The 26,328-nt window shown below is 42.5% G+C and overlaps 1 protein-coding gene across 3 annotated transcripts in view; it reads right to left on the minus strand.

The window, feature by feature from the left end:
• Positions 1 to 25,048, minus strand: part of ATG2A (autophagy related 2A) — a 53,461-nt gene extending 28,413 nt beyond the window's left edge. The window contains exons 1-17 of one of the 3 annotated variants that reach the window (XM_072118291.1): positions 24,445 to 25,048; positions 17,393 to 17,555; positions 16,230 to 16,382; positions 16,037 to 16,139; positions 14,737 to 14,905; positions 13,751 to 13,921; positions 12,920 to 13,016; positions 11,032 to 11,193; positions 10,776 to 10,918; positions 9,474 to 9,558; positions 6,464 to 6,716; positions 4,708 to 4,867; positions 4,209 to 4,292; positions 2,865 to 3,029; positions 2,312 to 2,555; positions 1,569 to 1,671; positions 244 to 406 (exon numbers count right to left, since the gene is read on the minus strand). In XM_072118291.1, the coding sequence (XP_071974392.1) occupies positions 244 to 406; positions 1,569 to 1,671; positions 2,312 to 2,555; positions 2,865 to 3,029; positions 4,209 to 4,292; positions 4,708 to 4,867; positions 6,464 to 6,716; positions 9,474 to 9,558; positions 10,776 to 10,918; positions 11,032 to 11,193; positions 12,920 to 13,016; positions 13,751 to 13,921; positions 14,737 to 14,905; positions 16,037 to 16,139; positions 16,230 to 16,382; positions 17,393 to 17,555; positions 24,445 to 24,615 (2,589 nt within the window). In that variant the 5' untranslated portion in view covers positions 24,616 to 25,048. Of the gene's footprint in view, positions 1 to 243; positions 407 to 1,568; positions 1,672 to 2,311; positions 2,556 to 2,864; positions 3,030 to 4,208; positions 4,293 to 4,707; positions 4,868 to 6,463; positions 6,717 to 9,473; positions 9,559 to 10,775; positions 10,919 to 11,031; positions 11,194 to 12,919; positions 13,017 to 13,750; positions 13,922 to 14,736; positions 14,906 to 16,036; positions 16,140 to 16,229; positions 16,383 to 17,392; positions 17,556 to 21,365; positions 21,379 to 22,952; positions 22,969 to 24,444 lie in introns of those variants that run through there. The other 2 variants (XM_072118293.1, XM_072118292.1) reach the window with 2 other exon arrangements.
• Positions 25,049 to 26,328: the final 1,280 nt, after the last annotated feature.

Here is a 26,328-nt window from a genome sequence, read left to right on the forward strand (position 1 = left end):
ACAAGGATTTCCAAAGGTCCCAATTTCAATTGTTTCAAGGTTTCAATTTGGATTCAAATTTGTCAATGGCATATGACAGCAGCAGCCACTCACTGGCCTCAGTGTTGTACTATTGAGGCCAGTGAGTGGCTGCTGCTGCTGCCATATGCCATTGACAAAACTGAATCCAAAATGAAACCAAACAACGCTTTTAGGTCAGGAAACAAAGCTTAAGACAGAACAAATTGCTACTTCACGGCTAACCTCTTCAGTTTCAAACATTGTCCTCTTAGATGAGAAAGGGGATGGATCGGGCTGTTTTAATTCACAAGGACTTTCCACAGACGGAAGATCGGGGTCTTCAATTTTGTCCTGGCACAGATCCCATGGAAAAGCTTTGTTCTCTGGAAATATGGTGACTAAAATGCTAAACAAAAAAGTATAAGGTTTCTTAAAAATCTTGCATTAATACAGGGAACCACATTTTTCACAAATACAACTAGTGATAGGTTCCCATAAAGCAGTGGTGGCGAACCTATGGCACGGGTGCCAGAGGTGGCACTCAGGGCCCTGTTTGTGGGCACCCAAGTCATCAACACAGCACAGAGTTTACCAGACAGGACTCAAAGAATCCTCCTGCAGTCGCAGGCAAATCAAGAAATACTGCTGTCAGGGCTATTTTAAAGCAACACAATCTTGGTTGCTTGGGACCGCAGGAAAAGGTAGAACATGTGGAAATGGGCTGATTATCTTTAGAGCTCCTGTTGGCCCCACGTTTTTTCCTATACAGGGGGACCCTCGTGAGAAGCTACAATGACAGTCCAAATTTGCCCTCAATTTTTCAACTGTATTGCTGTCTGATGATATGATTTAAAGTTGGGGTAGGACAGGTAGCAATAAATTACTACTTTAATTTCTGTGCTGGCACGTTGCAATAAATAAGTGGGTTTTGGTTGTAGTTTGGGCACTTGGTCTCTAAAAGGTTCGCCATCACTGCCATTGAGCCTTGTTAAATTACTGACACCCTTCTTTTAGATAAAAATAGTTTCCCACAGATCCCCATTAAATCAGGGTTATAAACTTGTCTGGTATCCAGGGATATCTAGAGCGATATCCAGTAACTCATTCCCATACCTACTCAGCAGTAATATCATGTCACCAGGATGACATCATCACAGGTCTTTAAGCCTCCTAACATTAGCAAACTGTACCCCATGCAAATATCTAACCACATGAAACCACAGCAGCCTGCATGGAGAGGATTAGAAGTCCATGGAGGCTGCTGTGATTTAATGTGGTCAGATATGTGCATGGAGGCTAAAGGAGCTTGAGATGTCAACCTGGTCACATGACATTAGTCAACACACCCCACACACTCACTGTACATATCCCTGGATGCCACAGAAGTTTATAACTTTAATTTTATGGGGATCTGAGGGAAATAATTTTTAGCTAAAAGAAGGGTATCAGTTAGTTAATAGGACTCTATAGGAACCTGGCACTAACTGTACTTGTGAAAAATGTGGTCACAGGTTCCCTTTAAGAACAGTATGTAATATGTAGGTTATGGTACCACAATGTCCACTAACCTGGGGAATATACATTTTTTTCCACCCGGTTTGGCGAGAGGATCAATTCCTTTGCTGATCTTTAGACATGGAACACGTAATTTGATCCCATCGGAGTATATACCTACATGGATTATAAAGACATGACATAAGCCTTACTTACACTCACTATCACCTGGCTAGTGAGAAGATCAATGGTGAAATGTTGTAAAACTAAAGTCCCAGATACACATGGGGGAGGACGGAAAGAAAGCAATCCACTGTTGAAATTTAACATGACCATCTCCTGTCCAACATCATCTGTTGAGGAGAGTCAGTTTGGCTGGTGTTGTGGTGTTGTTTTTGGCTGCCTCTGGCACTATATCACAAATAAATGGAACCTGAGTTGCAGTAACCCATCATAACCATCACATATTGAATGGAGAGTTCTGCTTCCAGCTTCATCTATTGTATATAATACCTGGTACGCAACCGTGAGCCACGGGTCATGTGACCCCCTGGGCAGCATGAGTTGAAGGGGCTTCCTGTGAAATCCCATGTCCTGCTGGTTCCCTCCACCAGCTAGCAGAACACGGGACATCACACGTGTCCTTCTTCTGGGGGTCATGTGACCTGTCAAACCCCAAATTTTAACAGGTTAAGTATAATACGGCTGACCCTGTTAAGGCTTGGGATTAGTGGCCATCACCTTTAATAACCAATCCAATGCCATCACTCCGATTTCTTTTCAGAGACTTTCTAATACTCACGGCACTTTATCTTACCATGAAGGTCTCCGAATGTTATCTCTATCTTGCTGGGTTCTTCTGTACCAGTCTTCCTGTGCGTACTGATCTCCATATCCAACACTTCCATTTCGAGACATTCCTTCCTTACAGCCTTCTGTGCCCATGATCGACGCTCTGCCTTGGGTCTTAAGTCTGGTACTGGGAACAGGAGATGTATGTGCGCTTTGGATGCCAATATGTGGATCTCTGTGTCCTCTTCAGGAGCAGGAGTCACATCGCTCTGACATAGGAAAAACAATAAGGCTAAATTTGGCACAGACATATACAGTTGTAAGTCATTGTCAAAAGTTTGCTTGGAGGGCAACAGAGAATAAATCAGAATGAAACATAGATATTCCCTGTTCTCACCAGCAAAACATTTATCCAAACAACTTAAGACATTGTTTTACAGAACAGACAGAAAGCAAAAAGACGGAGATTTATTTAGATGGTCTGTTAGGACTACAGCTACACAAACACAACATAAGTGATAGGGTAACCCAGTCCAGCTCACTACACTTATTGAATGAATCTGCTTAATGCTTTTTACCAGGTGCAAGTCAAAGTGTCCTTGGGGGCTTGATTCTTTCATGGCGTCATCTTGGAAGAGGGACCCCAGCCGATCAACGAGACCGAGGTCAAACTCAGTCTTAAAGTCCTCCAACTCCACTCTGATTTCAGCGCTAACCTTTACCGCTTGCTTCTTTCGGCTACTCTGAGAGCGAGATAACAGGAGGCAAAGGAGAGCAGAACAAGTAGTGAGAAACTATCTCGGAAAATTTTTATAATAAGAATAAACAGAAGATTTTTCAAAGAGCAAAAAGTTGTCAAACTTTATGGGTTAGATGGTTTACAGAAACAGCGGAAGATCAAACAACTCTGGGTGCAGAATAAAATAGTGATAAAACACTGTCATGTATGCATTAGGCTCTAACCTTCTCTATTTATTCATGGATCTGAGTTTTCCCCATCTGGACTGACCTCCTTCCCAAAGCAAGGCTAAATGAATGGAGAGTGTCCCCAGCATAGTATCAAGTATTTTTGCTGCTCCCATAAAGTTGAATGGAGAGTGGTCGCACATGCCTGGTACACTGTCCATTGAGCCAAGCTGCGGGAAGAGTGTCATGAGACCCTTGTTCCAGAGATAAAAGCTGATCCTGAATCTATTTATGACTTACCTGTGAATATGCTATGTGGGATACCCCTTTAAAAAAATATGAGGTTCATTTTCAGACAATAAAAACACAAACCAAAACTCAACTATGGTTACGTGAATAAAGACAAAGGGGGTGAGTGATTTGGTCATGGCTTGTCTGCCAGTTTTCTGGACTACAAGCTATGAAAAGGTCAGAAATCCTGGCGAATATCAAGGACTTACGACCCCGCCAACCCCCAGTCACCCTCATGCCAAGTGGGGAGGGAGTGTGTTGGGCAATGACAAGCTACAGCAGAATTTTACACCAGGCAGATCATCTGATGGATCATGTGAAAATGTGGGGAATATCACAACTGGCACGTGTACTGGCCCATTATGTGCAATTTTAGTAAAAAAATCTTAATCTTTGGAGATAATAGCCAGCGCAGCCAGTGTGACATCTAATACAGGCTCCGACTGGCTGACAGATTTCTCTCCATGTCCAGTAGCATAGAGAAGTCTGTCAATCAGCAGCGAGAGTGTGCAAACCATGAAGACCACTGGGCTCTTCGCCAGCTGCAAGCTGCATTAGTTATGGTGCAAGATCTAATGATTATGCCTTATCAAGTTTTAGGTTTTCTATAAAGCAAAATCAATGTTTGCCTATAGACAGAACAACAGCAAAAACAATCTCATCATATGGTCAAAAGTGGTTTTTAAGCTATTGCCTTAAAAAGAGATACTTGACAAGACACTCACTCTGGATGGCGTCCTGTGAATCCTCTTGTAATGTACTTGAGCGCAGGGGCGAGACGAGGAAGCTGGACTATTAAAAATCATGAGCTGAGGGCAAAAGAAAAGGAAGATAACATAATTATACATGGCAGATATTATTACAGGAATGACTCCCTCTTCAACATAGATAAAGACACATGTAAGGAAATATGCTACAAACTCATATTAAACTAGAAAAACAGTGTCCAAAACTATACACTATTAATGCAAACGTTTAGATTGGAAAAGGGAATTGCAGGCTACTACTTGAAAGGAAGATGCCCCCTTCCTCGAAGTTGTATTGACTTGAATTGTGCTCTAAAAATTTCAAAGACAATAAACAGGGATGAACTTCTTATACACTAGAGAGAGTTTGTTCTTTAATATCATTTATCCTGGCCTTTAACAAGTTAATAATTTTTCATTTCTTGTCAATATTAGAGCTTGTTTTTTTGTGGAATGGTAGCACTTACGTCATACCTACCTCAGTGTATTCTGGGGCTTTATCCTTGCTGGACGTGTGGCCTCCCTGCCAAAGACATTCCAAAATCTCCAGCATCCCACAACTAAGGTCAATACTGCTCTGCTGTACTCCTTTACCCGATCTCTGCTCACCCACTAGCTGAACGGCCAGCGCTGTGATTCTGCAAAAGAGGAAGGTTTTATGGGATGAAAAACAACCATGCAGAAATACACTGATACATACAGACAAATTAACTGTTCATTAGCTGATCGGAGGTGGTGCTGGGTGTAGGACCCCCGCCAATTGGATACTGATGACCGATCTTTAGAATAGGTAATCAAAGTGTATTAAAAACCTACTGGTGGCCTTTAAAATACAAAACAAAACAACAAAATATATACTTACTTCCTCTGGTGTTCCCGTTGTCCCGTGCCCCGATCTGTTTACAGAGGCAAGAGCGCCCCGCTCCCACAACTTCCACCCGCCTGGCATGACCATCACTCCTCCCAGTGCCTGGTCCAGCATTAGTTTATATAATTATCAGGCACTGGGACAGGGGCGGGTGGGAGTGCCCGGAGGGCAGAAGTTGTCAAAGCGGAGTGTGCCTGGCTCTGTAGACAAACCCGGGACACGGAACCAACGGACGGCAGCGATGATTATAGGAGAAGGTAAGTATAGGTTTATTTTGTTTTGATTTTTTTTACAGCCCCTCCCCAAGGCCACATCTATATTTTTTTAATAAACTTAAGCATCCCCTTTAAGTTGAATATGGTCAAATATGGACTCTGTTGTCTCCACTGTACTTCAAATCCCCAGCCAGCAGTCACAGCCAAGGCTTAAGTACGTTTGTAAAAGCCATCCAGACCGGCTGTGATCCCGATGTGTATCGGTTACACGTCCTCTATTATTAATGTGTATGACGAATCTCACTGACAGGTCAACAAGCCGAACAAGCTCCTGGAGTCACCCAACTGGTTTAATCGATCTATGACAATAGCTAATGGTCCCCATCCGTCATGTCAGGTTTGGATCATACATGACACACTATTTGCGGTATTATTACTACCTGATCTCCCAGGACCTTTGAGTCCACAATGTGAACTTTCCAGCTTTGACATGGTGGCCATTATTACAATAGACTTCAGGAATGTTGTTCCATACCTGTTGTACTATTATCCGAAGAAAGAACCTGTCACATTGTACATACAGGTCTATTTGTGGGCAGCACGTCCTCCCTTAAAAGTGTTGAGATGCATGGACTTATCTAATTGTAGATTCTCAACACAAGAACAGAGAACACATTAAAGGGGTTGTCCAGTCGTTATTCCCTATCCAGAGGATAACAGATAACTTGACAAGGGAAAAGGGGTGCCCTAGTGGTGGGAGCTCAAGATCTCCCCGCTTAAGTGGAGTGGCAGGGTGGACATGCTTGTTGTTACTTCATTCACTGACTGAGACAAGCACAGTGTTCATCAGTACCATATAGCTTTATAGAGCAGCAGGGTGCATGGGTGGCTGGCTGCTATGTTCATTTGGGGTACAACGGACCCCCGTCCACATGATCCATGGGGGTCCCACCACTAAGACCACCACCGATCAGCAAGTTATCCTGTGGCTGGACAAGCTGGTAATATAACTGTAGAAAACGGTAACTATCAGCGTATAGTCACAGGTACTGGCTGGTGTGAAATCTGCAGTATTTCAGGATTTTCTGGCAAATCTGTGCCTTCTATTTATTTAGTAACATAAAAAAGACTAAGTTTTCCATGCCCCTTACCTGACATTACTCAGCCGACAAGCCCTCTGAAAGTGCTCGCGTAGGTGCCCGAAATCACGTCCGCTGAACGCTGCATCTTTGAAATACCCTAGCTCCGTAAAAAAGTGATTTGCTGCTTCCCTACAGGCAGGATCCTGCGGATTGTTGGAGCCGGTAGGGATGTGCGGCACGGTGACAGTAAGACCCCCTACTGTCAGTTTCAGCAGCGTGTCAGGTTTAAGAGGTTCGAGAGGGGACGAGGAAGACTGTTTACCTGCAAGAAGAGTACATAATATATGCAATGCATGGAAATTGCAAATTCAGTCCAAGACATAGAAGTCTGACTTTATTTAAAGGAGAATTTTCGGTAAAAGCTTAAAGGGCATCAGTCAGCGAATTTGACAATACAAAGCAGAGTATAGTGTTAGGTAGCAGGTCTGGAGTGCTGTAAATACATACCTGTACAGATTGTATAATAAGGTAGTGGCAGGACAGTGAAAAATGGAGTTATAATCCAGCTCTGCAGTTCATGCAAAGGCTCTGGGTGGGACTTTTCAGCCTGAAGAGCTTTCTGCTCTCTGCTGCTCCACAGTCCCTCACCTCTGTTACCAGGAGCTGTATCGGGCTGTTGGTTAGATACTTGCAGCTGTCACTCACAGCAGAGGGGAGGGGCAGTGGAGCAGTTCATTGCGAAGAGCAGAAAAGCTCTTCAGGCAAAAAGACCCACCCAGAGCACTTGCAGGAGCTGCAAACCTGGATTGAAAATTCACTTTTCAAAGCGCTACTACTGCTGGTACTACACAAAGTGACAGTGGCACACTGTAATGAATCATGTGTAAAAATGCCATACACAGAAATATCATAGTATTGCAGTATGTGGTAGGAGCGAAGAGATCATCTAGGCTTAAAGTACCCTAGAGGGTATTGAAAACATAGTAAAAAAGTAATAATAATAAAAAGAAAGTAGAAAAAATTAAAATTCAAAACAACCCCCTTTCCCTAGAAATTATATAAAACGAAATAAACTGTAAAAATCACAAACATGTTAGGTATCACTGTGTCTCAAAATGCCCGCTCCATCAAAATATAAAAACGTTTGTTCCCGGCGGTGAACCCCATAATGGAAAATAGCGCCCAAATGTCCAAAATGCTATTCTTATGCAATTTTACATCACATAACAATTTTTATAAAAAGTGATCAAAGAGGTCACACAGTCCTCAAAACAAAGTATGAAAAGGTTATTAGCGCCATAACATGGCGAAACGCAATTTTTAAAAATTTCGGATGCACGGTTTTAATTTATGAAAATGTATTCAAACACAATAAAACCTGTATAAATTTGGTATCCTCGTGATTGCAACAAATCAATGAATAAAGTAGACGTATCATTTGGAGCGCACAGTGAAAGTCGTAAAAACAAGAAAGTGACACAAATGCAGTTTTTCACCAATTTCACCGCATTTTGAATTTTTTCCAGCACACGGCATGAGATAATAAATAATGTCACTGAGAAGTAAAATTTGTTACGCAGAAAATAAGCCCTCACACAGCTCTGTGCATGGGAAAAATGAAAAAGTTATAGATTTATAAAGGTGGGGAGCAAAAAATGAACGAAAAAAAAGGTGACAGAAAAGGGTTAAACAAGTAATTTATAAAATAAGCAGAAGCTGCAAAAAAATAATGCTTTTTACTGACAATAATGACAAAAAGTGGAGCCTTATTGATTAGAGTTATCTCAGAAACACATTTTAACTTCAGTCACAAACAATAACAAAGTCATATAAAAATGGTAACGCAAAATGACAAAAAGTTGTAATTATAGCAAAAATCTGCAATAAAATTAAAAAAAACAATCCTCTAGTTTCGGCAATAAATACTCACTGGAAACTAATTAATGAAATATGAGAGATAACCAGATATCTCTGTACATTGACTTGAGATTGTTTTGTGCAAATTTTTGTTTTGCGCAAAACATTGTTTGCGTGGGTTTCCCTCCGGGTCCTCCGGTTTCCTCCCACACTCCAAAACATACTGGTAGGTTGATTAGATTGTGAACCCCAATGGGGAAAGGGAATGTTTGGCAAGCTCTGTGCAGCACTGCGTAATCTGTGTGTGCTATATAAATAATGGAATTATTATTATAACAGCTACATTTCTATGTACTTCCGTATAATAGTCTTTAGCTGTCTTACTCCTGCAAGACTCATCCTATTCACGGTGAGTGATTGACCTCTCCCAAATATGTAGGATCTGATAAGGTGAAACTCTTACTAGACTGCACCATAGCGCCACCTGGTGCAGAAGTATGGTAATGCGTGTTCATTACAACATCTCCGGCAAAAGGCACTGTTGGGTTAACATGAAAATCCTAAGGCCGGCGGCACACATGGCATTTTTAAGCAGTCCTTTATAAAATGCATGCATTTTTGACCTGTTTTACCAATTATCTTAATTAAAACAGGTCAAAAACGCGTGCGTTTTTTAACGGACTGCTTAAAAACGGCTCAAAACTGGTTCAAAACGCCACGTGTGCCACCGGCCTAAGGAATATTTAGGTTTTAGATCAGCAACAGGGGCCTTAGTGTCTGTCATGTCACTGCCCAAAATCAGAATAAAAATTGTGGAGTACAGAACCCCCCTTTGTGATTATTAAAAACCCAGTGAAATCCAAATCAATAGTTCTTTGCTCAAAATGCTGATTGTCAGTGACTGAACCAAATAAAAAAAAATTGCATCAGTCCGAGATCACAGGCTACATCAATTTTTAACACAGCAGAAGATGGTTTCTCATGCATTGTTCATTATATACAAATACATAGATTAAACTATGGACCGGGGGGGGGAGGGGGTTGTGTTACAATTATAACAAATATTTTAAACACAATAATAATGCACCTAAACTGTTACACACATAAACCAAGGAGACAAAATTGCCCCATTTTCAATTGAATATATGAGAATATTAGTAATTTTGCCATAGCATGTACATCAATGATGAGGATGATGATAACAGTGCAGAAGAGCTCTCACCTTGCATCTTGTTGAGGTTTTGCAATGGAGGGATAGTGGCTGAGAATGGGGAGTTCCCAAACCTCCTAGGGCTACCGAGCATTAGCTAAACAACACAAACCAATGGAATTAATAACCATAGAAATAACAAATCTAAATAATTAAAATAATTAATAAAATATGCTAATAAAGTATTAAAAGAAATACTATTCGGACCATAACTTCAAACAAGCGACACAGGATGCCTGGTCCAGTGATCAGACACTTTACAGCTATGAGTGGGTGATACGTGGTCATTGTGGGAGAACTCTTCTTATGGCTATATTCACACTAACATTCCTTGAACAACACGGCCATGAATCATCCCATTTGACATCCATTTTTCCCTACGGATTGTGAGAAAGGAGCAGTGTGTCGGATTTTTTAAAAAAATAGTAGTATATGCACTACTTTTTCACAGACCATGGATGATCCCTGTGTGAAAGAGTTTTCTTTTTAAAGGGGTTGGTGGAATATTAGGTAATTTATCAATATATACAGTTAATGTTCGGCTCCGGTTTTATTGATGTGTAAAGTGTACAGTTGCCAGCACCGGGAACTGCAGCTCTTATTCACTGTAGAAAGGTCTTCAAAATTATTATCCACAAAATCCCCTTTAAAAGAAACCTACCCTACCCTTATCAGGGAAATTTACTGATAGCTTGCAGCACCGTGACTATGGTAATCTTCTTATATTTGTCATCCATGACCTCCTTCCTTCTAACAAATCAAATTTTAATATTATGCTTATGAGCCTGAAAGACTACTGGGGCGATTCCAAGAGCCTCTCAGTGCTGCAGATTGTCTCTCCCTGCCCCCACAACACTTCTCCAAAAGGTGATCCTTGCACAGTGTAACAGCCTGTGAATATGTAGCACTGAGGGGCTTTGGGAACTGCCAAAGTAGCCTTTCAGCTCACTAGCATAACTTTAAAAGTTGGTTTTAATAATAATAATTCCTTTATTTATATAGCGCACATAGATTACGCAGCGCTGCACAGAGCTTGCCAAATCAGAAGTGGAGGTAGGGTTTCTTTTTCTTTGTTACTGTGTGTTGTAAAACGAAAAATGTTCAATAAAAAAGATTGGATTAAAAAAAAAAAGTTGATTTTAGAAGGAAGGAAGATATGAATTACAAATATGAGAGGATACCACAGTCCCGGTGCCTGGATCTATGAGTAATGTCCCTGGTTTATCATGATGGATTTTGATGGGAGATTTCCTATGAATGAATACAGAATTCTAAAACACATGTCAAATTTACTGTATGACTTTTCATACTTACCCCAGGAGCAAAGGCTGGCCCCTGGAATTGGGGACTGTTGTAATCGCTGTAAATGGAGGAGTCAAGGTCCACATCCGATAATTCAGTTGTGGATCTGACAGAAGTGACGCTATTGGTCATGGCCGCCATAGAGAAAAACATATCTGTAAAAGAAAAAAAAGAAAAAATAAGTGATGTAGATTTGCTCTTTTAAGCATCATATAATTATACAGAAATAAATAGCAAAAAAAGAAAATTGCTGAATTGGATTACTCGCCTCCATTTTCAAGATTCTGAAAGGAAACAAGTTCTGGATCTGGTACGCATAACGATCCGGGTCCAGAATGAAGTTGTTGGTTCAGATCCTGTTCTATGAGCTTCAAATCCTCCATGTCTAGAGGGCGACTCTTCAGCAGCTTCTCCCTAACACTGTTAGATTCTGCAATATGAAACCAAAGTCTTTATAGAGGGTCCTGGTACATGGAATAGGTGAGCGGACTGATGTATAGGCATGTCCAGAATGTTATAGTATGTCTTGTAAATGTCACTATTCAATTCCAGTTCTACTCATCTATGTCAGTAAACATATATTAACATTATTTCCCCTTTTTTTTACCCATATATTAAGAAGGTTGTCATTCACTAAGTAGGATCAACCACTGTACTTCTTAACCTAGTGAGCTAAAAATTTACATCATCCATTTATTGGTGTATTGATTTTTCCCACAGAATTAAATCAGTCTGCTTAAAGGGGTTGTCCGCTGTCAGCAAATTACTGATATAGTTTGTGTAAATTGAAAGTTATACAGTTTTCAATTCTTCACGGTTATATATATCTCTGCTTGCTGTCCTTGTAAGAAGCTTCATTGTTTACTTCCTGTGGTCCAGCTCTGATTTCTCTCTGTGATACAACGAGCCGTGTGACATCACATGACCAGGGATATAACGAGCTGTGCACCTGTGTGACATCACATGACCAGGGATATAACGAGCCGTGCACCTGTGTGACATCGCATGACCAAGGATTTAACGAGCTGTACACCTGTGTGACATCACATGACCAAGGATTTAACGAGCCATGCACCTGTGTGACATCACATGACCAGGGATATAACGAGCCGTGCACCTGTGTGACATCACATGACCAAGGATTTAACGAGCTGTACACCTGTGTGACATCACATGACCAAGGATTTAACAAGCCGTGCACCTGTGTGACATCACATGACCAGGGATATAACGAGCCGTGCACCTGTGTGACATTGCATGACCAAGGATTTAACGAGCTGTACACCTGTGTGACATCACATGACCAAGGATTTAACGAGCCGTGCACCTGTGTGACATCACATGACCAAGGATTTAACGAGCCGCGCACCTGTGTGACATCACATGACCAAGGACCGATGCTTATCCACATGAAGTAAACAATGAAGCTTTATAAAGAATGACAGCAAACAGAGATCTATTAAAATCAATTATTTGCTGAAAGTGGACAAAAACTTTAACTCTGTCTGCTCTGTAACATACAGCCTAATGATGAAGGATGATGTAAAATCTGCTGAGATCCCTCTGGTCTATAACACGCTGCCTGCAGATAGGAGATTATGAAGAATCATCTCTTGTCATCCTGCTCTAAAACATGCTGCTGGCAGATAGAGTAGGACAATATACTCTGTAACATATTAGCTCATGATAAAGGGATTATGTACAATATGAAGAATCATCTCTTGTCTTCCTGCTCTGTAACATGCTGCCTACAGATAGGATGATATGTACAACCTGCTAAGATCCCCCTGCCCTATAATATTCTGCCTGCCGATAGGACACTATGTATAATCTGCTTTGATTCTCCTGCTCTATAACATGCTGTTGTTCTCTCCTTTGTCAGGATCTGATCTTCTTATTCCCTGGTTTTTACATAAAAAAGGCTTTTAAAATTATGCAAATGAGCCTAAGGAGCTACAAGCTCCATACGTGTTAACCGAGCCTGGAGCCCGTAAGGCTCATTCACATACTTTGTAGACTTTTCTTCTCAAACAGGGCATAAGAAGCTAAAAGAAGAGCAGATCCTGCCGGAGGGGGCACACATCAGTATGTCAGCGTACTTGGTTTACAATCCTTCATCCTGATCGTAGATGTAATTTAATGCTAAATTTGTTCACCTGAAATACTTAAAGCATCCAATAGTTGTTGCAAGTTAGCTATCTGATGGGGGTTCAGGAACAAGTGAAGAGACCCGATTTTCCCATCAATCTCCATCTACAAAAAAAAGAAAATGTAAAAAGTTATCACATGAAAGTTTTAAATGCTTCTTCGTCAACTATCAACTTATATGTGTCCCCATAAATCTTACTTTTTTGGTATTTACTTATTTATGTATATGGAGGTCATCTGACCCAAGTCCTGCCAGGTGCAATAGCTACTTTAAATGGAGGAACATCTCTCTCCAACCACATCTATTGTAAATCCAAATACAGATAATTTATTCCCAGGATAAATGTGGGTTTCAGCAGCTGGACCCACGTCTATTAGACATATGTGAAAAATCCAGTGGATAGGCTATAGATGTCAAATACAAGGATGGACCTTAAAGATTTATGGCAACCATATAAATTCATTAACTAAAGTCTGTATAAGACTCCTCACTCCATCTATAGTTAAAGGGGTTTCTATTTTACAAGAAATTTACCCCCTTATTCAAAGGATGGGCAATAATATTTGATTGCAGGGGGAAGCGACATCCAGAACCCCTCTGGCAGAACAAGGGATGTCAAATCAGCTCGTCCTGTGATCCACTGATAGGCATAGGATGTCCATGATGCCTTGCAGGAATAACCGATCCCAGAAGAACCTGGATCTGGCTCCTCATGATCAGACATCTATCCCCTCTTCTGTGAATAAGGGCTTAGATGCTGATTATGCAAGATCCCAGTTTCAGTTTTTTTACTAAAATATTTGACAACCCCATTAAAAGAGGTACAAGAAGCTGTCACCTTCGGTCCTGGAAACATATCATTCTGCTTCAGTTTGATTATCAGTTCTGTACATCCAGAGCAGCTGCCTATTTGGAGGGTGGGAGTAGTAGGGGGCTGTGTTGGTCGATTGGCAGCTGTGGGAGGTTGAGCTGAATCGGTTTCGGTGTGCTTTGTGGGCTCAGGAGCGTTCTGCGAATAAAAAAGGGTAAGAAAAACACAACCAAATTATAAAGTAAAATTCCAAAATAATATTGAGTGACTTCTATCTAGAAGTTACCACACATATTCCGACGCCCCCCCCCCCCCCCCCCCCATATCTGTCGCGTGAATGACAGCGCCGATGCACCAAAATGCTGGGGAAATTCGGTGCACATAGGAAATCGTCAGGAAACCCGCCGAAAGTGCGCGATTCGGACCCTTAATAAATGAGCCCTGTGTGTCATATCACTATCATGCTCAAAGTTCGTGTTCTGGTCACTGTGGACGGACTGTGATAACATATGTCTTGCATATGACACAATGAAAATTTAAGGGGTTTTCCATATTCTCAGGATAGGTGATCAATCTCTGATAGGTCCCCAATTTATTCAGCTGTTTAGGCTCACCAAAGTCTGAAGCAGGTGGCTCCATATTCTGTGTAGTAACTTTAGTGGGAGCCAGTCTGCCGTTATGGCTCATAGAGTCTTCCTTCATATTGTTTTATATCCCATGATCTGTAAAGTGTTGTGGAAGATGATGGTGCCATAAATATAAAGATTTAGCATTCGTCTGCCTACCAGCTAATACCCAGAGGCAATTGTTCTGTATTTTCCTTGGGCAGAAAAGCAGATTGGTGGAGGGGTCAGGTGTGGGTCCCTTACCGATCGGAGACTGATTTTTAAGATAAGTGATCAACATTTCTGAACAACCCCTTGCATGTGATGAAAACAAATAAATCTGAACTGTAAGTATGAGAAAGAAGACACAGAAATTACATGAATATTAACCCCTCAGTATGCACTTACCTCAGGATCAGGTGTAGGTGAAGGTGTATTTCGCCTGTTCTTAAAATCTTCATAGTGCAGTGAGACCCCGCTGAGCTGCAGGATCTTCTGGATAAAAGCTGGAGGCTGATGGATGTCCACAGGGAAGGTCTGACCAGAGTCTCTCACGGCCTCATCGCAATAATCCAGCCTGGGGGAACACGAGTAACACTATGAATAAGAGATAACCAAATTATACTATTGCTAATGGAAACCACATTTCCAGGTGCATGTTTAAAGCAAACCTGGGTGCATTTTTAGCTGGTGACAGGTTCCAATAGCCTTTGCTCTGCTGATTTTAAAAAAGCCTTTGTCAGCATTCTGAATTATTTCAGTGCTTTATAAAAGTTTATTTTACATTACTTGGCTCCCTGCCAGCAGCCTGTTGCGAGTCCAGGGGAGTGTGTGTGTGTGTGGGGGGGGGATTTACAGCAGCCTTGGCTCAGTCTCTTCACCTCTGCAGTCACCCATATCCCTCCCCCTTCCTGTCATGTGCATTGAGCAAGCAGGGAAAGGAGGGGGTGGTGAGGAGGAGAGGAAGAATGCAAGAAGACACAGGCTGGTGCAGCTTCCCCTCCCCCGGGACTCAATGAAATTACTTATTACTGCAATGTCTGGCACGTGAATGGTGGAATCCATTTTTATCGACAATGCTTGCGGGTTACTATGACTAAAGCACCATAACATCGAAACATAATCCAGCTTAATGCATGTGACATGGTGTAGCGCTATCACCTGTATGTCGAGACTCAGTTATAAGTGTTGCCACCACTGATCAACTATTGATGGCTTATTCTGACAACAGGCATCAAGAGTGACCCCTGGAAAATTGCTTTAATAAAAGGCTCAATTACATACAAGACAAAAAAGTTAAGCAAATCCTGAAATGATCAAACTACTACTATCAGCTACTATCACAATGACATATACACAGCAGCGAGCTAGAGGAGGGGGGTGAGCGTTCCCCACACCACAGCAATGCATGGCGCCCCGTCGTGAACACAGGAAAAGATACACCATGCTCTATCTTTACCCCGTGCACGGTACCGTATGCTCCCATGTGTGTATGGTCACTGTGCTGCCACCAGGAGCCATAGCCCTCTATGGTGACATATAAGGATATCCCCACTCTGGCTGTGTGAAAAGGGCCTTGTAACAACAGGCAGACTACAGTGCTAAATATCTAACAAATTACAGAATCAGATCCAAACCCTGGCTGGACAATAAAAGGAAGCCAATAAAGAAACCTGTATTGTGTTGATGTACTATACATAAACCAGACCTTTTCACGTGTATTTCTAGGGCAGTCCCCGTGGCAGATTCTGCTGGCGTATTCTCGATTCGTATAATGGTATCTAGAAAGGTCACCTTGATCCTCCGCAGTACTAAGAAAGATGGAAGACAGAATAAAGAGTGATCTAATAGTCCAAAGACAAAGAACTAAAACCCAGAATAACACTACTTCTTAAAACTACCTGTCTCTATTGTCTGTGCAAACATTTCCAATCCTTCAATTGGCTGAGGGGGCTCGGAGGGTTCCTCCGCCTGCTCTTTTAGGCACTCCTGGGCCAGCTGCATGCTGGTGGTCATACATGAGGACCAGCTGTGTGACTCTGCATCGCCTGAACCTGGAGAAACAGGAACAAGAATTGGCTTGAAAGATAATCATTAGAGATGAGCGGACCCAAAGTTAAAGTTCGGCTTTCAGATTCGGCCGTCTGACCCAGACACATTGGCGGATGAACAGCCAATCCAGGGAAATGATGACCTTAACATTTGCCATGGCCATGAGGTTCCGTGCCCAATCACAGGCAGGGCTAATTCTTATGTAAAAAGTACAAGGAATCTCGGCACACACATGAAGCCACCAGGTTTGGTTTAAATAATGACTAAGACGCACAGGCGTCGAAACACGTTGATCTTTTAAGCTGTAACTGCACATTATTCCGGAGATGTGAATAAAGAGGAAGAAATTTATTTAAACCAAACCTGGTGGCTTCATGTGAGTGCCGAGATTCCTTGTACCTTTTGCTGTTTTGGGACCCGGCGGTGGTCTTTTCTTTTTCGTGCACCAAGGCTGATACCAGAGGACTGTGGACCATCACACTGTGGGGTGAGCTGAACACACACCTGTTAGGGTGTTATCTACACATGTAATTCTTATGTACGTACACTTGGCCGGGTCAAGCGGCCAAACCCGAACTTGAACGTGGGGTAAGCTCATCTCTAATAATCATACAGGAACATTTTTTCCATCAGTGGTAATGCACATGTAGATACAGCATAGCATTTTCTTATCTATTTAGGAGGATGGGAAATAGTGTTAGTGTAGATTTTGTTTCATCACTACATCTGGGACAAGCGCCAAGTTATTACTGCAATCTAATGACTGGCGATGAACAATGATTATCTGTGATCAAAGCGATTTTCCATGTGATAAATCGGTTTAAAGAAACGTATCAGGGCCCTCCTGCTCCTTGACCCATGAGTGAGAAGAGACCTGAAAAGATTCCTGGCCACAAAAAAGTTATTACTGCAATGCAGTCAGGGGTGTGCAGAAAAATGGACGAATGTGGCTCAAGAGGATCAATACTCACAATCACACCCGCGCTGGGTACAGAGATAAGTGCGCACTTACCAGCCCTATATTTTGGTCGACAAGTGACCTGCAGGTTAGAAATTTCCAGGGTACAGTTCTCCGTGACAAGCGCAGACCAGGGGATGGTGACGGAAATACTGCCGATGAAGCCATCAATGATTTCGAGTGGTGCCCCTGCCGAGTCCAGGAGGTCGTTCACTGACTGCGGGAGACAGGAACATGGAAAGGGTTAAACAGCAGCTAAAGACGTAAAAGGACAAGAGAGAAGTATAAAGAAACAATACACGGATGGATAAGTAACTCCATACTACTCACTGGGAAGGCATGCCGCCTGACACATGGAAATTAGGAAGTGATGAATGCCCATGACGGATCCCTGTGACCTACTTCTAGCACCTGCACAGGGTGAAAGTGTCATGAGAAGATAGAAGACCTGATGCAGTGTCCCCTATATGACTGCTGACATTTATAGGTGCAAGCTGTTAGGTCAGAGGGGTCCGACCGCTGTGCCCCCCAATGATGGCAAGAAAGAGATAGCGAACAAAGAAGAGCCTAAGCTTGTACTCCTGTCAGATTTTTGGTTGAACGGTTTCTACAAATGTTTTTCCCCACATTCTGCAACTTCATAAAAATCCTCCGCAAAAATCTGCAATTTCTTGCATGGAAATTACATGGTTTTGCAACAAAATTTTTGCACTCCAAAAAATTAAATCGGACGGCAGAGCCATAACTAAGAGAGGCAGGGCAACATATAGACTTCTGCATGGGGCCCCCTGCCCCACTTAAAAATATTTATATTACACTCATATATGAACACACATTTATAGACCTATATACATAAACATACAGTTCTTCACTCATACACACACATTTATACCCCCTCACAGACATACGGACACATATATAGCATATACACATCACATATACACACATACAGTATATACATCACATATATGTTATATACATATTATTCTGTACAATGTGTATCATAATATGTATATAATGTTGTACATGCTCCATTCTTTAGTGTGTCCGTTCAGATGCCGGGGCCGCAGTGACACTGTGGGCCCCACTGCAGCTGCTATGGCTACTACCACTGTAGTTACGCCCCTGTCTGCAGGTGATCCATCATCAGCATACAATTTTGGTAATTGTAAAGCCACCCTAAGAGACGAACATTGTGACCTGGGGGGAACTGGCCAAAAAGAAACGGGAGACAAAGTGGCAAGGGGGGGGGGGGGTTGCATATCTCAGACGCCCCTTGTTTTGGAGGACACAGAGGTTGGATTCTCACTCCATGGGTCATGGATGGTATCGCAGTAGAAGTAGTTGGTCTTTAAAGACATGAATGGGAAGTGCAGAATAAGTCATACATACACATTTTGGATCTTGCTACTATTTTGAGGGTCCCTGATGGGAGCGGTGGTCGTATATATGTGACGCCCTCTCCATTCACTTTTTGTTGAGGTGTATATAGAACTCCATAACATTCATGCGCTGCGCATGTGCTTCCACCTCTGCATTCACATCTCCCACAATGAGGCTGGGTGCAGCTCTGAGCAGCCTTTACATTGCATTTCGAAATGCAATGCAAACGCTCAGGGGCAGGGCTCGATGCGATCGCATATGCGTTTCCACTCATATGCATGCAATCACCAACAAGCACCCGGTATTTTTCATTGTTTACGTGGGTGCTTGTTACCGATTGCATGCATTTCAACAGAAACGCGCGAGCCCAGTCCCCAGTTGTTTACATTGCGTTTCAAAACTCAGAAGTGAATTTTAACCCAGGTCGTCAGTGCTGCAAGGCTGTAATGCTAACCACTAAGCCACCATGTTGCTGTAGGGTGGCTTAGTGGTTAGCATTACACCATTGTAGCGCTGGGGACCTGGGTCAACATCTGCAAAGAGTTTGTATGTTCTCTCTGTGTTTGTGGGTGTTTCCTCCGGGTCCACCAGTTTCCTCCCACACTCCAAAACATACTGGTAGGGTGATTAGATTGTGAGCCCCATTGGGGATAGGGAGTGATCTGGAAATCTCTGTGCAGCGCTGCGTAATCTGTGTGCACTATATAAATAAATATTATTATTATGTGAATACTCAGCAGAATTCTTATACATTTATGTTGTGAATCTGCAAGTAGCCTTTGCAGAACTCCAGAACACTGTGTGAACAGATTCTTAGCCGGTTTCTGTGCATGACCTCTGATCTTTGTAGTGACGAGCTCCACCGTGCGACTACTGTATTGTCATAGAGTCACTAAAATAGGATCTCAGGGAGAACATGTTGTAATGATGAAAGCGGCAGCTGCTGAGTTCCTGGACTCCGCTCTACTCGCGGAGTGAAAGAAGATTCCTGGTATTACTCCGGACATTGAGCAAGTTACTAGTTACTATTACTATATCGGACTGCGCTCTCCAAGAATTTCCATGACAGGGGCTGCCGGTCTGCTCTGGATGAAGCTGCCAAGAGAACAAACATACACAGTGTGCCGAATATGGCCGATTTGGAGGGTAACTAAACCCCCAATCCCTGGACTGGACGTGGCACCTCTGATGAGTCCAGTGATTCAAGGTTAGCTCCAGGAGCGGGTGTCTCGTAAGCAACAAGCTTAAGGCACCTCCCGTCTGTTGATGGCATCAGTCTCAAGCTGTATACCCTTTATACCAGTGTTTGGCTGTAGAGGTCACATCATTAACAGCAGTGTATCAAAGTTACCAAAGTTATAAAACATCCTTTCTAACATTCCCTCTATGTGACATCTCACCCGTTAAAATAATCTCCTCTAAAGCCATGTAACAATGAGCAGAGAAGAGTCATATTTGCCTGAGATGAGTCAAGTTTAGAGGCTGCAGAGGGAATGTCAGATGACCCCATCTTCAGTTATTTAGTAGCTAAAAACATGCATTTTGTGTCATGGTACAGATATTAATCTCATCTTTCACATCATATCATGATTGTGGTTCTTTGAGCTACAGAAGCTGAAAATTAAAAAGAAGGAAGGAATTTGATTTTTATTTGCAGCTCACATTAAAAACAGTATTGTTAATAGTCTCAATCTCTGTAGATTTCATAACCACGATCCTAATGTGATCTGAAAAATGAGATTTATAGCTTTAAAATGACACCAACATTGTGTTTCTGGGTACTACAGAACCAAGGTAATGACATTTGAACTGATGCTTCCCCTGAATCCTCATAACTGTGACACGACGCCTTAAGGTGCCATGTACATGGAGTTTATACAAGACTTATACCTCTAAGAACGATGAGATGTGCTACATATAGGACCGAGCTAATATGCTCCAATATTCCTTACTTGTTCAGTGTCTGTCCAGACCTAGCTCTGGTGATACAGACACAGGGAAGGGTAGAATAACACCCGGCTCTGTAAAGTAATCTCCCAGATCGCACTGCAGGCAGAATATTGTATAACAGGGGCTCAGCTGCTGACGTCTGTATATGACTTATACTATAGACATCACACGTCTACATGCGACGTATATACTACAGACATTACACGTCTACACAAGATGTATATATTACAGTCATTACATGTCTACACGTGATGTATATACACCAGTCATTACAAACTACATATCACACTTGCTCTATAACAACCTCTGATGATAAGAAGTGTGCAGTATATGGCAGTATTACCAAAATGTCCACGTGTATATCAGGCAGTAGACCTGCTATATGTGATACATGTGCAGGTGCAGTATATGGCATTATAGTATGATACAAGTATAGGTGAAGTATATGGCGGTATTACCTATATGTATATCAGTCTGCATTTATATGTGCAGTACATGGTGGTAATATCTAGATGTATATCAACAGTAACACTTGCTATATGTGATACATGTATATGTGCAGTACATGGCAGTATTACCTAGATGTATATAAGCAGTAACATCTGCTATGTGTTGCTATATGTGATTTATGCATACGATAAGTATATAACATTATGTATGATATGTGTATATGTGCAGTATGTGGCGGTATTACCCAGATGTCCAGGTGTATATCAGTCAGTACATGTGCTGTGTATGATACATGTATACGTGCAGTATGTGGCGGTATTACCCAGGTGTCCAGGTGTATATCAGTCAGTACACTTGCTATTTATGTTACATGTGTATGTGCAGTATGTTGCTGTATTACCCAGATGTCCAGGTGTATATCAGTAAGTGCACGTGCTGTGTATGATACGTGTGTACGTGCAGTACGTGTCGGTATTACCCAGATGTCCAGGTGTATATCAGTCAGTACACGTGCTGTGTATGCTACGTGTGTACGTGCAGGATGTGGCGGTATTACCCAGATGTCCAGGTGTATATCAGTCAGTACACGTGCTGTGTATGATACATGTATATGTGCAGGATGTGGCGGTATTACCCAGATGTCCAGGTGTATATCAGTCAGTACACGTGCTGTGTATGATACATGTATATGTGCAGTATGTGGTGGTATTACCCAGATGTTCAGGTGTATATCAGTCAGTACACTTCCTGTGTATGGTACGTGTGTACGAGCAGTATGTGGCGGTATTACCCAGATGTCCAGGTGTATATCAGTCAGTACACTTCCTGTGTATGGTATGTGTGTACGTGCAGTATGTGGCGGTATTACCCAGATGTCCAGGTGCATATCAGTCAGTGCACTCGCTATGTATGATACGAGTGTACGTGCAGGATGTGGCCGTATTACCCATATTCCAGGTGTATATCAGACAGTACACTGGCTGTATATGGTACATGTATATGTGCAGTATGTGGCATTAAGTGTGATACATGTATAAGTGCAGTATGTGGTGGTATTACCCAGATGTCCAGGTGTATATCAGTCAGTACACGTGCTGTGTATGATACATGCAGTATGTGGCGGTATTACCCAGATGTCCAGGTGTATATCAGTCAATGCACGTGCTGTGTATGGTACATGTACATGTGCAGCATGTGGCGGTATTACCTAGATGTCCAGGTGTATATCAGTCAGTACACGTGCTATGTATGGTATGTGTGTACGTGCAGTATGTTGCGGTATTACCCAGATGTCCAGGTGTATATCAGTCAGTACACGTGCTATGTATGGTATGTGTGTATGTGCAGTATGTTGCGGTATTACCCAGATGTCCAGGTGTATATCAGTCAATACACGTGCTATGTATGGTATGTGTGTATGTGCAGTATGTGGCGGTATTACCCAGATGTCCAGGTGTATATCAGTCAATGCACGTGCTGTGTATGGTACATGTATATGTGCAGCATGTGGCGGTATTACCTAGATGTCCAGGTGTATATCAGTCAGTACACGTGCTATGTATGGTATGTGTGTATGTGCAGTATGTTGCGGTATTACCCAGATGTCCAGGTGTATATCAGTCAGTACACGTGCTATGTATGGTATGTGTGTACGTGCAGTATGTTGCGGTATTACCCAGATGTCCAGGTGTATATCAGTCAGTACACGTGCTATGTATGGTATGTGTGTATGTGCAGTATGTTGCGGTATTACCCAGATGTCCAGGTGTATATCAGTCAGTGCACTTGCTATGTATGATACGTGTGTATGTGCAGTATGTTGCGGTATTACCCAGATGTCCAGGTGTATGTCAGACAGTACACGTGCTGTGTATGATATGTGTACGTGCAGTATGTGGCGGTATTACCCAGATGTCCAGGTGTATATCAGTCAGTACACTTGCTATGTATGATACGTGTGTACGTGCAGGATGCGGCGGTATTAACCAGATGTCCAGGTGTATATCAGTCAGTACACTTGCTATGTATGATACGAGTGTACGTGCAGGATGTGGCGGTATTACCCATATTCCAGGTGTATATCAGACAGTGCACTGGCTGTGTATGGTACATGTATATGTGCAGTATGTGGCATTTAGTGTGATACATGTATAAGTGCAGTATGTGGCGGTATTACCCAGATGTCCTTGTGTATATCAGTACATGCTTTGTATGATACGTGTGTATGTGCAGTTTGTGGCGGTATTACCCAGATGTCCAGGTGTATATCAGTCAGTACACGTGCTGTGTATGATATGTGTACGTGCAGTATGTGGCGGTATTACCCAGATGTCCAGGTGTATATCAGTCAGTACACTTCCTGTGTATGGTATGTGTGTACGTGCAGTATGTGGCGGTATTACCCAGATGTCCAGGTGTATATCAGTCAGTACACGTGCTGTGTATGATATGTGTACGTGCAGTATGTGGCGGTATTACCCAGATGTTCAGGTGTATATCAGTCAGTACACTTCCTGTGTATGGTATGTGTGTACGTGCAGTATGTGGCGGTATTACCCAGATGTCCAGGTGCATATCAGTCAGTGCACTTGCTGTGTATGAAACGAGTGTACGTGCAGGATGTGGCGGTGTTACCCATATTCCAGGTGTATATCAGACAGTACACTGGCTGTGTATGGTACATGTATATGTGCAGTATGTGGCATTAAGTGTGATACATGTATAAGTGCAGTATGTGGCGGTATTACCCAGATGTCCTTGTGTATATCAGTACATGCTTTGTATGATACGTGTGTATGTGCAGTATGTTGCTGTATTACCCAGATGTCCAGGTGTATGTCAGACAGTACACGCGCTGTGTATGATATGTGAACGTGCAGTATGTGGCGGTATTACCCAGATGTCCAGGTGTATATCAGTCAGTACACGTGCTGTGTATGATACATGCAGTATGTGGCGGTATTACCCAGATGTCCAGGTGTATATCAGTCAGTACACGTGCTGTGTATGATACGTGTGTACGAGCAGTATGTGGCGGTATTACCCAGATGTCCAAGTGTATATCAGTCAGTACACGTGCTGTGTATGATACATGCAGTATGTGGCGGTATTACCCAGATGTCCAGGTGTATATCAGTCAGTACACGTGCTGTGTATGATACATGCAGTATGTGGCGGTATTACCCAGATGTCCAGGTGTATATCAGTCAGTACACGTGCTGTGTATGATACATGCAGTATGTGGCGGTATTACCCAGATGTCCAGGTGTATATCAGTCAGTACACGTGCTGTGTATGATACATGCAGTATGTGGCGGTATTACCCAGATGTCCAGGTGTATGTCGCTCAGCCGGCCGCTTCCATTGTACAGGTCGAGGCTCAGCTGCTCCAGGCTCAGCCTCTCCTCCAGGTAGTGGCCCAGGTAGTGCTGGAGCAGGTAGCGGCACGCCCGCGTCTTGATGGAGCTGGACCACGGGAACAGCCAGCGAGACATGGCAGCGAGGGGTGATAGGGTGACTGGGGGAGGGCGCGGGGTCTGACCTCAACTCATAACCCAAATAAGTGTCACCCTAAAGGGGCCACTCATGTGCTCAGAGGATCCCTATGGATGGAGGCTGCTGCTGCTCATACTGTCACATCCTCCATAGGGCCACACTATAACACCCGGGGCCACACAGCTGTCACCTCCTCCTACATAATAATAACCCGATGTCGCCTTTTGTCCTGTCACTGAACTCCTGTCACCTCAGCAGCGCCACCCCCTTTATGGTGACCGGGCCCCAGAAACGCTTCTGCTCCTCTCTCCCGGTTACCCCGTTTCACAGGGTCAACAAGTCCAGTATAAGCTAATCAATCTGCGACGCCCGGTTCCGGGTCACTCTATGTTTTGCTCCTCTACAAAGCCCCGCCTACTTGGAGCTGCGCACAGACAGCAGGGTAATGGTAACCAATCACGTGAGGTAAACAGCGTGCGTCATCAGGGAGGGCGGGGTTACTGCGGGTTGACGGTCATATTGGTACACCCAATGTGAGGACGGAGAATGAAAACAGGAGAAAAAAAGAAAGAGCATTGTCCTCGCTCAGTTTAATATATTTATCTATATCTATATATAAACTATCCATCTATATATATCACCAAATATATTTCACTTGTTCTATAGAGACACATACAAAAAATATGAATATTTATTATAAAGTTTTGCTTAAAATGTTTAGGATTGACAAGATTATTTTATTATAGGACTTACATTGGGGTTGCACATTTAGGGACCTAACATGTTTATGCTGTTTATGTTGGTAAGGGGTTGAAAAAAATCATTGAATGAAAATACATTCCCATATAACAAGAGGATTCGCTGAGTTAGATCTTGGGGTGAAAATCATGTGTTTTAAAACATAAACTTTATGAATTTTCATATTCATTGGTTTAAGTGCCAAAACTTCCTCTTTTTTCTGCATTACCGTAACGTTTTTTGCTGCACACACAGGGTTAGTTAAAAGAAACTATCTTTTTTTAGTTTTTATTGGGGCAGGGGGGGGGGATAGTTACAAAATATATCCAAAAATAGTTTTTTTTGTAATGTAAAGTATATATTTTTTCAGTATTCAAATGAATGCAAAATGACAATAATAAATTAATTCACACAGTGTGTGACAGTTACTAAGGGTCGCGCTGTGCACCTCAGACTTTGCACCTTTTTCGTGGATTGCACGGCCACAGGTATTTAAGAAGTGTCTGCGCTGGGATTTTGGCGCACACAACACAATTTAGGTGGCATGCCAATCCAACTAATTTGAATTGAGCGCGGGATTTAACGTTCAAATTGTGCCGCAAGCCCAAGCACTTACATGCACCACTTAAAAGATGGTGAACTCCGTCGGAGCTGAGCGGGGAAGTGACACATGCAGGATTTCGGGCGCAAGATCTTAGTGAATCGCGGCACAATGCATTAGAGTGGGACAATGCACTTTCTGTGAACTCGGATGGGTAAATAAATGTGCCCCAAAATATGTATAGTATGGGGCAAACAGGACGACTTTGGCAATGTTTTTTATAATGTAGCTGGGTTTTTAAAAAATTTTTATTGGGAAATGTTGATGTTTATTTTTAAATATTTATTTATATGTAACAAATGTGTGTATGTTTTATCTTTATATGTCCCACATGAGGTCATAAAAGACCGCTGGGGGACATTTCCAAATTGTT

This window comes from Engystomops pustulosus, chromosome 7 (assembly GCF_040894005.1).
Source record: "Engystomops pustulosus chromosome 7, aEngPut4.maternal, whole genome shotgun sequence".
NCBI classification, from domain to species: domain Eukaryota; kingdom Metazoa; phylum Chordata; class Amphibia; order Anura; family Leptodactylidae; genus Engystomops; species Engystomops pustulosus.